The 15,000-nt window shown below is 41.7% G+C and overlaps 1 protein-coding gene across 1 annotated transcript in view; it reads right to left on the bottom strand.

The window, feature by feature from the left end:
* Window positions 1–15,000, bottom strand: part of LOC124043194 (adhesion G protein-coupled receptor B2-like) — a 557,845-nt gene that overhangs the window by 290,252 nt on the left and 252,593 nt on the right. The window contains exon 3 of the mRNA XM_046361489.1: window positions 43–135. Within this exon, the coding sequence (XP_046217445.1) occupies window positions 43–135 (93 nt within the window). The remainder of the gene's footprint in view (window positions 1–42; window positions 136–15,000) is intronic.

The following is a 15,000-nucleotide window of genomic DNA, read 5'->3' as shown; positions in this document are numbered from 1 at the left end:
AGTCTCACACCCTAGCCATCTATCACACACAACACGACTCACCTGTCTGTGCCTGAAACACACCTGGCTGGTCTGCTGATCTGGGTTTCTGTGTCTTCACCTTCAGGTCATCACCATCTGGGTCTGGATAGAGGTCTGGGCAGAGAGAGAGAGAACATGAGATGTAATTAGAGGTCTGGGCAGAGAGAGAGAACATGAGATATAATTAGAGGTCTGGATAGAGAGAGAGAACATGAGATGTAATTAGAGGTCTGGGCAGAGAGAGAGAGAGAGAGAGAGAGAGAGAGAGAGAACATGATATGTAATTAGAGGTCTGGATAGAGAGAGAGAACATGAGATGTAATTAGAGGTCTGGGCAGAGAGAGAGAGAGAGAGAGAGAGAGAGAGAGAGAGAGAGAGAGAGAGAGAGAGAGAGAGAGAGAGAGAGAGAGAGAGAGAGAGAGAGAGAGAGAGAACATGAGATATAATTAAAGGTCTGGCTAGAGAGAGAGATAACATGAGATATAATTAGAGGTCTGGGCTAGAGAGAGAGATAACATGAGATATAATTAGAGGTCTGGGCAGAGAGAGAGAGAGAGAGAGAGAGAGAGAGAGAGAGAGAGAGAGAGAGAGAGAGAGAGAGAGAGAACATGAGATATAATTAAAGGTCTGGCTAGAGAGAGAGAGAACATGAGATATAATTAGAGGTCTGGATAGAGAGAGAGAGAGAACATGAGATATAATTAGAGGTCTGGATAGAGAGAGAGAGAACATGAGATATAATTAGAGGTCTGGCTAGAGAGAGAGAGAACATGAGATATAATTAGAGGTCTGGATAGAGAGAGAGAACATGAGATGTAATTAGAGGTCTGGATAGAGGGAGAGAACATGATATATAATTAGAGGTCTGGATAGAGGGAGAGAACAGGATATATAATTAGAGGTCTGGATAGAGGGAGAGAACATGATATATAATTAGAGGTCTGGATAGAGAGAGAGAGAACATCAGATGTAATTAGAGGTCTGGATAGAGAGAGAGAACATGAGATGTAATTAGAGGTCTGGATAGAGGGAGAGAACATGAGATGTAATTAGAGGTCTGGATAGAGGGAGAGGACATGATATATAATTAGAGGTCGGGATAGAGGGAGAGAACAGGATATATAATTAGAGGTCTGGATAGAGGGAGAGAACATGATATATAATTAGAGGTCTGGATAGAGGGAGAGAACAGGATATATAATTAGAGGTCTGGATAGAGGGAGAGAACATGATATATAATTAGAGGTCTGGATAGAGAGAGAGAGAACATCAGATGTAATTAGAGGTCTGGATAGAGAGAGAGAGAGAGAGAGAGAGAGAGAGAGAGAGAGAGAGAGAGAGAGAGAGAGAGAGAGAGAGAGAGAGAGAGAGAGAGAGAGAGAGAGAGAGAGAGAGAGAGAACAGGATACATAATTAGAGGTCTGGATAGAGAGAGAGAACATGAGATGTAATTAGAGGTCTGGATAGAGGGAGAGAACATGATATATAATTAGAGGTCTGGATAGAGGGAGAGAACATGATATATAATTAGAGGTCTGGATAGAGGGAGAGAACACAATATATAATTAGAGGTCTGGATAGAGGGAGAGAACATGAGATGTAATTAGAGGTCTGGATAGAGAGAGAGAACATGAGATGTAATTAGAGGTCTGGATAGAGGGAGAGAACATGATATATAATTAGAGGTCTGGATAGAGGGAGAGAACATGATATATAATTAGAAGTCTCAGTAGGGGTCTAAGAGGGGTCTGAGTAGGGGTCTGAGTAGGAGCCTAAGAGAGGTCTGAGTAGGGGCCTGAGTTGGGTTCTGGGTAGGCGTCTGAGTAGGCGTCTGGGTAGGGGTCTGAGTACGGGCCTGAGCAGGGGTCTGTGTAGGGGTCTGAGTAGGAGCCTAAGAGGTGTCTGAGTAGGGGTCTGAGTAGGGGTCTGTGTAGGGGTCTGAGTAGGAACCTAAGAGGGGTCTGAGTAGGGGCCTGATTAGGGGTCTGAGTGGGGGCCTGAGTAGGGGTCTGTGTAGGGGCCTGAGTAGGAGTCTGAGCAGGCTCTGAGTAGGTGCCTGAGAGGGGTCTGAGTAGGGGTCTAAGAGTGGTCTGTGTAGGGGTCTGCGAGGGGTCTGAGTATGGGTCTGAGAGGGGTCTGAGTAGGGGTCTGGGTAGGGGTCTGAGTAGGGGTCTGAGTAGGGGTCTGGGTAGGGGTCTGAGTAGGGTACTGAGTAGGGGTCTGAGTAGGGGTCTGAGTAGGGGTCTGAGTAGGGGTCTGGGTAGGGGTCTGAGTAGGGGTCTGAGTAGGGGTCTGGGTAGGGGTCTGAGTAGGGTACTGAGTAGGGGTCTGGATAAAGAAATAGAAAACAGGAGTTATAAGTAACTGTGGTATGGAATAGTGTAAAGTCATACCATTGTATTGTGATGGACAGTTTAACAACTGCTGTTGTGCTGTTGCTGTTCTGCTTTTCTTTCTGTGATCTGCTGTGTGGAATTGTGTGCACCATTTTTCATTCAAATGTCCTGAGATAAACAAAGCTAGGAATAAAGGACCCAGACGTGAACAAAGGGCTATTTTCCTGTAAGTTGGCCAAACTAGACACATATGACAATAAAACACTGAGTCTCGCTCTGAATTGCCACACACACACACACACACACACACACACACACACACACACACACACACACACACACACACACACACACACACACACACACACACACACACACACACACACACACACACACACACACACACACACACACACACACACACACACACACACACACACACAGTATATCCTCGGTAACTCGACACTTTACCATAACCAGCGATATTATAAAACATCCCTAAAAGGAGGAAAGCAATATTTTATTGAACCGCAGTTCAGTATTTATTTTTCAGTTCAGTTCTCCAAGCTTCCATGCCTTATTAGGGTGTTCTGACAGCACATACACCCAGGAAGAGGAAAAGGAGGAGGCACATCTGGTTGAATGACCAAGGTCAAACCCGAGACTAGGACTAGACCTACTTTGCGCCAAAAGAGTTAATGAGATTTGACATTTTAGTAGGATTATTCATATGACAGCAAGAGGTAGCAAAACTGTCATCAATCAGGAATACATTGTTTAGTGACATTATCAGAAATGAAGAGAAGTGTGAATGCATACGCGTGGTGATGTGTCTGTGAGCTGTATTGCCTTACATTTCTCCTCACAAACTTAATAGCTCTAATTATTTGTCACAAACATTTCTTGCTAAGCTATTCCGTTGCTAGTCCCATCAATTACGGTCATTTTATACCATGTAAAGGAACAAACTCCACATTCTGATAATCATATTATTATTTAAGAAACAATTAGTGGTTGTGTTAGTTTTGTTTGGCGTCGCCAACCCGTCTCGGTCTATTTCCTTATCACTGAGGAGATCCTATTGGTCATGGCTTTAGATCACATGAATATGAAAAAAGCGCCAGCACTTGTCTATGATTTGGAATAATTGAGGCTCTGCCTTAAATGTTGTTCATAGCAACAGGTCTTTATAGAACACAACATTGGCATACGTTCCCCCTAGCGTCTTCTCAGTGATTATATTGATGCAAATCATAATCGAATGAGTGCTGGAATGAGCCATTCTTTTAATACATTACATGACACAGATAATATTGTAGAACGTTTCCTGTTCTCACTTACACAATCCTGTCAAAATAGTAGAGCCAATAGCCCTGTCAAAATAGTAAAGACACAACCCTGTCAAAATAGTAGAGACAATAGCCCTGTCAAAATAGCAGAGACAATAAGCCTGTCAAAATAGTAGAGCCAATAGCCCGTCAAAATAGCAGAGACAATAGCCCTGTCAAAATAGTAAAAACAATAGCCCTGTCAAAATAGTAGAGACAATAGCCCTGTCAAAATAGTAAAGACAATAGCCCTGTCAAAAGAGTAGCAACAATAGCCCTGTCAAAATAGTAGAGACAATAGCCCTGTCAAAATAGCAGAGACAATAAGCCTGTCAAAATAGTAGAGCCAATAGCCCGGTCAAAATAGCAGAGACAATAGCCCTGTCAAAATAGTAAAGACAATAGCCCTGTCAAAATAGTAGAGACAATAGACCTGTCAAAAGAGTAGAGACAATAGCCCTTTCAAAATAGTAAATACAATAGCCCTATCAAAATAGTAGAGACAATAGCCCTGTCAAAATAGTAGAGACAATAGCCCTATCAAAATAGAAAAGACACTAGTCCTGTCAAAATAGTAGCAACAATAGCCCTGTCAAAATAGTAGAGACAATAGCCCTGTCAAAATAGTAGAGACAATAGCCCTGTCAAAATAGTAAAGACAATAGCCCTGTCAAAAGAGTAGCAACAATAGACCTGTCAAAAGAGTAGAGACAATAGCCCTTTCAAAATAGTAGAGACAATAGCCCTGTCAAAATAGTAGAGACAATAGCCCTATCAAAATAGTAGAGACAATAGCCCTATCAAAATAGTAGAGACAATAGACCTGTCAAAAGAGTAGAGACAATAGCCCTTTCAAAATAGTAAAGACAATAGCCCTATCAAAATAGTAGAGACAATAGCCCTGTCAAAATAGTAGAGACAATAGCCCTATCAAAATAGAAAAGACACTAGCCCTGTCAAAATAGTAGCAACAATAGCCCTGTCAGAATAGTAGAGACAATAGCCCTGTCAAAATATTAGAGACAATAGCCCTGTCAAAATAGTAAAGACAATAGCCCTGTCAAAATAGTAGAGACAATAGCCCTTTCAAAATAGTAAAGACAATAGCCCTATCAAAATAGTAGAGACAATAGCCCTGTAAAAAGAGTAGCAACAATAGCCCTGTCAAAATAGTAGAGACAATAGCCCTGTCAAAATAGTAAAGACAATAGCCCTGTCAAAATAGTAGAGACAATAGCCCTGTCAAAATAGTAAAGACAATAGCCCTGTCAAAATAGTAGAGACAATAGCCCTGTCAAAATAGTAAAGACAATAGCCCTGTCAAAATAGTAGAGACAATAGCCCTGTCAAAATAGTAAAGACAATAGCCCCATCAAAAGAGTAGCAACAATAGCCCTGTCAAAATAGTAGAGACAATAGCCCTGTCAAAATAGTAAAGACACTAGCCCTGTCAAAATAGTAGAGACAATAGCCCTGTCAAAATAGTAAAGATACTAGCCCTGTCAAAATAGTAGAGACAATAGCCCTGTCAAAAGAGTAGCAACAATAGCCCTGTCAAAATAGTAGAGACAATAGCCCTGTCAAAATAGTAAAGACAATAGCCCTGTCAAAATAGTAGAGACAATAGCCCTGTCAAAATAGTCAAAATAGTAAAGACAATAGCCCTGTCAAAATAGTAAAGACAATAGCCCTGTCAAAATAGTAAAGATACTAGCCCTGTCAAAATAGTAGAGACAATAGCCCTGTCAAAAGAGTAGCAACAATAGCCCTGTCAAAATAGTAGAGACAATAGCCCTGTCAAAATAGTAAAGACAATAGCCCTGTCAAAATAGTAGAGACAATAGCCCTGTCAAAATAGTAAAGACAATAGCCCTGTCAAAAGAGTAGCAACAATAGACCTGTCAAAAGAGTAGAGACAATAGCCCTTTCAAAATAGTAAAGACAATAGCCCTATCAAAATAGTAGAGACAATAGCCCTGTCAAAATAGTAGAGACAATAGCCCTATCAAAATAGAAAAGACACTAGCCCTGTCAAAATAGTAGCAACAATAGCCCTGTCAAAATAGTAGAGACAATAGCCCTGTCAAAATAGTAAAAACAATAGCCCTGTCAAAATAGTAGAGACAATAGCCCTGTCAAAATAGTAAAGACAATAGCCCTGTCAAAAGAGTAGCAACAATAGCCCTGTCAAAATAGTAGAGACAATAGCCCTATCAAAATAGAAAAGACACTAGTCCTGTCAAAATAGTAGCAACAATAGCCCTGTCAAAATAGTAGAGACAATAGCCCTGTCAAAATAGTAGAGACAATAGCCCTGTCAAAATAGTAAAGACAATAGCCCTGTCAAAATAGTAGAGACAATAGCCCTGTCAAAATAGTAAAGACAATAGCCCTGTCAAAATAGTAAAGACACTAGCCCTGTCAAAATAGTAGAGACAATAGCCCTGTCAAAATAGTAAAGACAATAGCCCTGTCAAAATAGTAGAGACAATAGCCCTGTCAAAATAGTAAAGACAATAGCCCTGTCAAAATAGTAAAGACACTAGCCCTGTCAAAATAGTAGAGACAATAGCCCTGTCAAAATAGTAAAGATACTAGCCCTGTCAAAATAGTAGAGACAATAGCCCTGTCAAAAGAGTAGCAACAATAGCCCTGTCAAAATAGTAGAGACAATAGCCCTGTCAAAATAGTAAAGACAATAGCCCTGTCAAAATAGTAGAGACAATAGCCCTGTCAAAATAGTAAAGACAATAGCCCTGTCAAAAGAGTAGCAACAATAGACCTGTCAAAAGAGTAGAGACAATAGCCCTGTCAAAATAGTAGAGACAATAGCCCTGTCAAAATAGTAAAGACAATAGCCCTGTCAAAAGAGTAGCAACAATAGACCTGTCAAAAGAGTAGAGACAATAGCCCTGTCAAAATAGTAAAGACACTAGCCCTGTCAAAATAGTAGAGACAATAGCCCTGTCAAAATAGTAAAGATACTAGCCCTGTCAAAATAGTAGAGACAATAGCCCTGTCAAAAGAGTAGCAACAATAGCCCTGTCAAAATAGTAGAGACAATAGCCCTGTCAAAATAGTAAAGACAATAGCCCTGTCAAAATAGTAGAGACAATAGCCCTGTCAAAATAGTAAAGACAATAGCCCTGTCAAAAGAGTAGCAACAATAGACCTGTCAAAAGAGTAGAGACAATAGCCCTGTCAAAATAGTAGAGACAATAGCCCTGTCAAAATAGTAAAGACAATAGCCCTGTCAAAAGAGTAGCAACAATAGACCTGTCAAAAGAGTAGAGACAATAGCCCTTTCAAAATAGTAAAGACAATAGCCCTATCAAAATAGTAGAGACAATAGCCCTGTCAAAATAGTAGAGACAATAGCCCTATCAAAATAGAAAAGACACTAGCCCTGTCAAAATAGTAGCAACAATAGCCCTGTCAAAATAGTAGAGACAATAGCCCTGTCAAAATAGTAAAGACAATAGCCATATCAAAATAGTAGAGACAATAGCCCTGTCAAAATAGTAAAAACAATAGCCCTGTCAAAATAGTAGAGACAATAGCCCTGTCAAAATAGTAAAGACAATAGCCCTGTCAAAAGAGTAGCAACAATAGCCCTGTCAAAATAGTAGAGACAATAGCCCTGTCAAAATAGTAGAGACAATAGCCCTATCAAAATAGTAGAGACAATAGCCCTGTCAAAATAGTAGAGACAATAGCCCTGTCAAAATAGTAGAGACAATAGACCTGTCAAAAGAGTAGAGACAATAGCCCTTTCAAAATAGTAAATACAATAGCCCTATCAAAATAGTAGAGACAATAGCCCTGTCAAAATAGTAGAGACAATAGCCCTATCAAAATAGAAAAGACACTAGTCCTGTCAAAATAGTAGCAACAATAGCCCTGTCAAAATAGTAAAGACAATAGCCATATCAAAATAGTAGAGACAATATCCCTGTCAAAATAGTAAAGACAATAGCCCTGTCAAAATAGTAGAGACAATAGCCCTGTCAAAATAGTAAAGACAATAGCCCTGTCAAAAGAGTAGCAACAATAGCCCTGTCAAAATAGTAGAGACAATAGCCCTGTCAAAATAGTAGAGACAATAGCCCTATCAAAATAGTAGAGACAATAGCCCTGTCAAAATAGTAGAGACAATAGCCCTGTCAAAATAGTAAAGACAATAGCCCAATCAAAATAGTAGAGACACTAGCCCTGTCAAAATAGTAGAGACAATAGCCCTGTCAAAATAGTAAATATACTAGCCCTGTCAAAATAGTAGAGACAATAGCCCTGTCAAAATAGTAAAGACAATAGCCCTGTCAAAAGAGTAGCAACAATAGACCTGTCAAAAGAGTAGAGACAATAGCCCTGTCAAAATAGTAGAGACAATAGCCCTGTCAAAATAGTAAAGACAATAGCCCTGTCAAAAGAGTAGCAACAATAGACCTGTCAAAAGAGTAGAGACAATAGCCCTTTCAAAATAGTAAAGACAATAGCCCTGTCAAAATAGTAGAGACAATAGCCCTGTCAAAATAGTAAAGACAATAGCCCTGTCAAAAGAGTAGCAACAATAGACCTGTCAAAAGAGTAGAGACAATAGCCCTTTCAAAATAGTAAAGACAATAGCCCTATCAAAATAGTAGAGACAATAGCCCTGTAAAAATAGTAGAGACAATAGCCCTGTCAAAATAGTAAAGACAATAGCCCTATCAAAATAGTAGAGACAATAGACCTGTCAAAAGAGTAGAGACAATAGCCCTTTCAAAATAGTAAATACAATAGCCCTATCAAAATAGTAGAGACAATAGCCCTGTCAAAATAGTAGAGACAATAGCCCTATCAAAATAGAAAAGACACTAGCGCTGTCAAAATAGTAGCAACAATAGCCCTGTCAAAATAGTAGAGACAATAGCCCTGTCAAAATAGTAAAGACAATAGCCATATCAAAATAGTAGAGACAATAGCCCTGTCAAAATAGTAAAGACAATAGCCCTGTCAAAATAGTAGAGACAATAGCCCTGTCAAAAGAGTAGCAACAATAGACCTGTCAAAATAGTAGAGACAATAGCCCTGTCAAAAGAGTAGAGACAATAGCCCTTTCAAAATAGTAAATACAATAGCCCTATCAAAATAGTAGAGACAATAGCCCTGTCAAAATAGTAGAGACAATAGCCCTATCAAAATAGAAAAGACACTAGCCCTGTCAAAATAGTAGCAACAATAGCCCTGTCAAAATAGTAGAGACAATAGCCCTGTCAAAATAGTAAAGACAATAGCCATATCAAAATAGTAGAGACAATAGCCCTGTCAAAATAGTAAAGACAATAGCCCTGTCAAAATAGTAGAGACAATAGCCCTGTCAAAATAGTAAAGACAATAGCCCTGTCAAAAGAGTAGCAACAATAGCCCTATCAAAATAGTAGAGACAATAGCCCTGTCAAAATAGTAGAGACAATAGCCCTATCAAAATAGTAGAGACAATAGCCCTGTCAAAATAGTAGAGACAATAGCCCTGTCAAAATAGTAAAGACAATAGCCCTGTCAAAAGAGTAGCAACAATAGACCTGTCAAAAGAGTAGAGACAATAGCCCTTTCAAAATAGTAAAGACAATAGCCCAATCAAAATAGTAGAGACAATAGCCCTGTCAAAATAGTAGAGACAATAGCCCTGTCAAAATAGTAGAGACAATAGCCCTGTCAAAATAGTAAAGATACTAGCCCTGTCAAAATAGTAGAGACAATAGCCCTGTCAAAATAGTAAAGACAATAGCCCTTATCAAAAGAGTAGCAACAATAGCCATGTCAAAATAGTAGAGACAATAGCCCTGTCAAAATAATAAAGACAATAGCCCTGTCAAAATAGTAAAGACAATAGCCCTGTCAAAAGAGTAGCAACAATAGACCTGTCAAAAGAGTAGAGACAATAGCCCTTTCAAAATAGTAAAGACAATAGCCCTATCAAAATAGTAGAGACAATAGCCCTGTCAAAATAGTAGAGACAATAGCCCTGTCAAAATAGTAGAGACAAGAGCCCTGTCAAAATAGTAGAGACAATAGCCCTGTCAAAATAGTAGAGACAATAGCCCTGTCAAAATAGTAGAGACAATAGCCCTGTCAAAATAGTAGACATCCATTGCAATGGTACAGAGAACAGTGCGTTGACATGTTGTTAACGATTGCAACTTGGAAATGACCGGATTGCCTGCAGATATTCTCTGGGGTACTTTTCAAATCAATGACCAGCTTAGAACTGAGCCCCTGTTGCTCTTTAGTTCACAACAAGTCCTATTAAATTCCTGTGGTTCTTTAGTTCACAACCAGTCCTACTGAACTCCTGTGGTTCTTTAGTTCAGAACCAGTCCTACTGAACTCCTGTTGTTCTTTAGTTCACAACGAGACAGTCCCCCAGGCCTGCACATGCGTGTGTGCACCAACATCGAAGCAGGCAAGAGGGATGAGCTCTAGGGAACTCCCCGTGTTTGGCTCTGTCAAACGCGTGTGATTAGAGAGGATTCTCCCCTGGGCTTTCGCTAACACACACACACTGTACACACTGTACACACTGCACATAAACACACACACACAAACACACACACACACGCACGCACGCACACACACACACACACACACACACACACACACACACACACACACACACACACACACACACACACACACACACACACACACACACACACACACACACACACACACACACACACACACACACACACACACACACACACACACACACATCCCTTTGGGGACTGTGCTAATATGGTTACGATAGCTCAAATGTTTTGTTGCCACAAATCCAGGTTGTCATAGAAAATACAATAACAGTTCGAAGTACACTGCTCTTTCTTCTGTCGAAGTGCACCGTTCTTTCTTCTGTCGAAGTACACCGCTCTTTCTTCTGTCGAAGTACACCGCTCTTTCTTCTGTCGAAGTACACCGCTCTTTCTTCTGTCGAAGTACACCGCTCTTTCTTCTGTCGAAGTACACCGCTCTTTCTTCTGTCGAAGTACACCATTCTTTCTCCTCTCTGCTCCTCATTCTCAATGGGGACCAAGTCACAAACGTGGTATCGCCTGGGTTACCGCACTCAGTGCAGATTTTTTTCTCAATAAATAAATCAGTAAATCAATGCTCCTCCTACACTGGTGCATGACTCTCACATAGTCCTGTTAGTAAGTGCTTCTGAGTTGAGTGATTTCTTGGTCTGGTAGTGATGCAGTGTGTGAGTGTATCCTGAGTGATATGTTGGTCTGGTAGTGATACAGTGTGTGTGTATCCTGAGTGATATGTAGATCAATTTTGTGTCAAGAACTGCAACGCTGCTGGGTTTTCCACGCACAGCAGTTTCCTGTGTGTACTGTACCAAGAATAGTCCACCACCCAAAGGACATCCAACCAACTTGACACAATACTTAGCAGAGCCCATTCTCCATCAAAATGAGGCTATTATGAGGGCAAAATGAGGTACAACTCAATATTAGGAAGGTGTTATTAATGTTTGGTGTATATATTATCCTTCTTCATAACCAGCCCAGAGATAGGAGGATGTAGAGGTAGAATACAGCTGAGTCAGACAGGAACCATCAATATCCAAACAAAACCACAGAGAACAGACCTTTTACCACATGTCCTACTCTCCTTACTGTTCTGTCATATAGTCATAGTCATATAGATCTCTCTTTCTCTCTCTCTCTCTCTCTCTCTCTCTCTCTCTCTCTCTCTCTCTCTCTCTCTCTCTCTCGCTCTGTCTCTGTCTCTGTCTCTGTCTCTGTCTCTGTCTCTGTCTCTGTCTCTGTCTCTGTCTCTGTCTCTGTCTCTGTCTCTGTCTCTGTCTCTGTCTCTGTCTCTGTCTCTCAATTCAAAGGGGCTTTATTGGCATGGGAAACATATGTTATAAAAAAATGTTTAAAGAGTTGCACACTCTACAGTATATACAAGCTCCCAGGAAATCTTCACCCTGTAGAAGTCACAGTGCCCTGAAGAAGTCACAGTGCCCTGAAGAAGTCACAGTGCCCTGAAGAAGTCACAGTGCCCTGAAGAAGTCCGAGTGCCCTGTAGAAGTCACAGTGCCCTGAAGAAGTCACAGTGCCCTGAATAAGTCACAGTACCCTGAAGAAGTCACAGTGCCCTGAAGAAGTCACAGTGCCCTGAAGAAGTCACAGTGCCCTGAAGAAGTCACAGTGCCCTGAAGAAGTCACAGTGCCCTGAATAAGTCACAGTGCCCTGAATAAGTCACAGTACCCTGAAGAAGTCACAGTGCCTTGAAGAAGTCACAGTGCCCTGAAGAAGTCACAGTACCCTGAAGAAGTCACAGTGCCCTGAAGAAGTCACAGTGCCCTGAAGAAGTCACAGTGCCCTGAAGAAGTCAGATGTGTGGTAATTATGTAAAAATCCAATGTGGGTCATGTACAAGACACTATGTTCAAAAAAGGATGTCTAAAAGTCTAGAATGTATGATACTAAAAAGTACCTCCCCCAGGTTAATGTTCACACAGATGCCTGTGTAATTTGTGGGCTCAAATGTATCTCCACTTTTCTCTCTCATCCTCTCTCTCTCTCCCTCTCTCCCTCTCTCTCTCTCTCTCTCTCTCTCTCTCTCTCTCTCTCTCTCTCTCTCTCTCTCTCTCTCTCTCTCTCCCTCCCTCTTCCTCTTTCTCACTCTCTTCTCTCTCTCTCGCTCTTTCTCTCTCTCTCGCTCTTTCTCTCTCTCTCCCTCATTATCTCTCTTCTGTTTCTCTCTCCCTCTCTGTTTCTCTCACACCTCTCTCTCTGTCTCTTTCTCTCTCTCTTTTTCTCTCTGTCTCATTCTCTCTCTCTCTTTATATGTCTCATTCTCTGTGTTCTGTCTTTCTGTGTCTCTCATCCTGTCTCTCTACATCTCTCTCTCTCTGTCTGTCTCTCTATCTCTATGTCAAAGAAAACCCATATTGCACCTCTTATTTGAAACATAAAGTAAACAGTGCAGCGTTTATATTGACCCCCAACCCCACTAATCTATGTAATAGCACACAGCAGACCTAGTGCAGAATAGATGTACGCACGCACGCACACACACACACACACACACACACACACACACACACACACACACACACACACACACACACACACACACACACACACACACACACACACACACACACACACACACACACACACACACACACACACACACACACACACACACACACACACACACACACACACACACACACACACACACACACACACACACACACATAGGGGTAGGTACTGTATCAGCCCTGTTAAATCAACATTGTGCCAGTAAACTTGTATTGAGCCTTAAAAAGAACCAGGCCAGAGAGCGGATTGGCAGCTAGAGCCATATATCCTTTGTTGAGCTGAGCTGAGAATTTACACATACAGAGAAAAGTGTGCTTGTGGGTGTGTACATGTATGAGTGCAAGTGTGTGCGTGAGTGTGCGCATGCTTGTGTGTGTGTGGGTGAGTGAGAGAGGGAGAGAGAGAGAGAGAGAGAGAGAGAGAGAGAGAGAGAGAGAGAGAGAGAGAGAGAGAGAGAGAGAGAGAGAGAGAGAGAGAGAGAGACTGTGCATGTGTGTTTTTGTGCTCACACAGCTATTTCCCCAGGTGTACAGCATATTACATATGTGCTTATAGTTGTCTCACCCTGTACATTTACACTATATGGGAGAGAGGAGACTGATACACCGTGTTTCACCCTGTACATTTACACCAGCTGGGAGAGAGGAGACTGATACACCGTGTTTCACCCTATACATTTACACTATATGGGAGAGAGGAGACTGATACACCGTGTTTCACCCTGTACATTTACACCATCTGGGAGAGAGGAGACTGATACACCGTGTTTCACCCTATACATTTACACCATCGGGGAGAGAGGAGACTGATACACCGTGTTTCACCCTATACATTTACACCATCTGGGACAGAGGAGACTGATACACCATGTCTCACCCTGTACATTTACACCAGCTGGGAGAGAGGAGACTGATACACCGTGTTTCACCCTATACATTTACACCATCTATGAGAGAGGAGACTGATACACCATGTCTCACCCTATACATTTACACCATCTGGGAGAGAGGAGACTGATACACCGTGTCTCACCCTATACATTTACACCATCTGGGAGAGAGGAGACTGATACACCGTGTCTCACCCTATACATTTACACCATCTGGGAGAGAGGAGACTGATACACCGTGTTTCACCCTATACATTTACACCATCTGGGAGAGAGGAGACTGACACACCGTGTTTCACCCTATACATTTACACCATCTGGGAGAGAGGAGACTGATACACCGTGTCTCACCCTATACATTTACACCATCTGGGAGAGAGGAGACTGATACACCGAGTTTCACCCTATACATTTACACCATCTGGGAGAGAGGAGACTGATACACCGTGTCTCACCCTATACATTTACACCATCTGGGAGAGAGGAGACTGATACACCGTGTTTCACCCTATACATTTACACCATCTGGGAGAGAGGAGACTGATACACCGTGTTTCACCCTATACATTTACACCATCTGGGAGAGAGGAGACTGATACACCGTGTTTCACCCTATACATTTACACCATCTGGGAGAGAGGAGACTGATACACCGTGTTTCACCCTATACATTTACACCAGCTGGGAGAGAGGAGACTGATACACCGTCAGCCATAATGGACTTGTTTATAAGCCACTGGACACACAAGGGTTCCTCTATCTCTCCCTCATAGCCTTTCTCACTCTACACTCTTCCCCTTTTATCTTTCTCTTTGTCCTGAATTCCTCTCACTAATCCCCTATGTTCTCTCTCTCTCTCTCACACACACACACACACACACACACACACACACACACACACACACACACACACACACACACACACACACACACACACACACACACACACACACACACACACACACACACACACACACACACACACACACACACACACACACACACACACACACACACACACACACACACACCGATATCTGGAGTAACTGAATCAGGTCTTACAGGCTGAGAGCAAAATGGAATCAAGCAGAAAAACTCAATGTCATGCACATTTCATAAAGCTGCCAATATAAACTGTATTCCTCAGACACACACATACACATACACGCAGGTAGCCTAGTGCTTAGAGCGTTGGGTCAATAACCGGAAAGGCTACTTTTTTCAATCCCAGAGCCAGCAAGTTGAAGAATCGATTTATCGGTTGATCTGCTGTCAATAATGGCTGACCCTGGCCTCTGACCCCAGTTTCAGGGAAAGTGGGATA

The sequence above is a fragment of the Oncorhynchus gorbuscha genome, linkage group LG09 (genome assembly GCF_021184085.1).
Source record: "Oncorhynchus gorbuscha isolate QuinsamMale2020 ecotype Even-year linkage group LG09, OgorEven_v1.0, whole genome shotgun sequence".
Lineage (NCBI taxonomy): Eukaryota > Metazoa > Chordata > Actinopteri > Salmoniformes > Salmonidae > Oncorhynchus > Oncorhynchus gorbuscha.
This window is presented reverse-complemented; position numbering and strand designations above follow the sequence as displayed.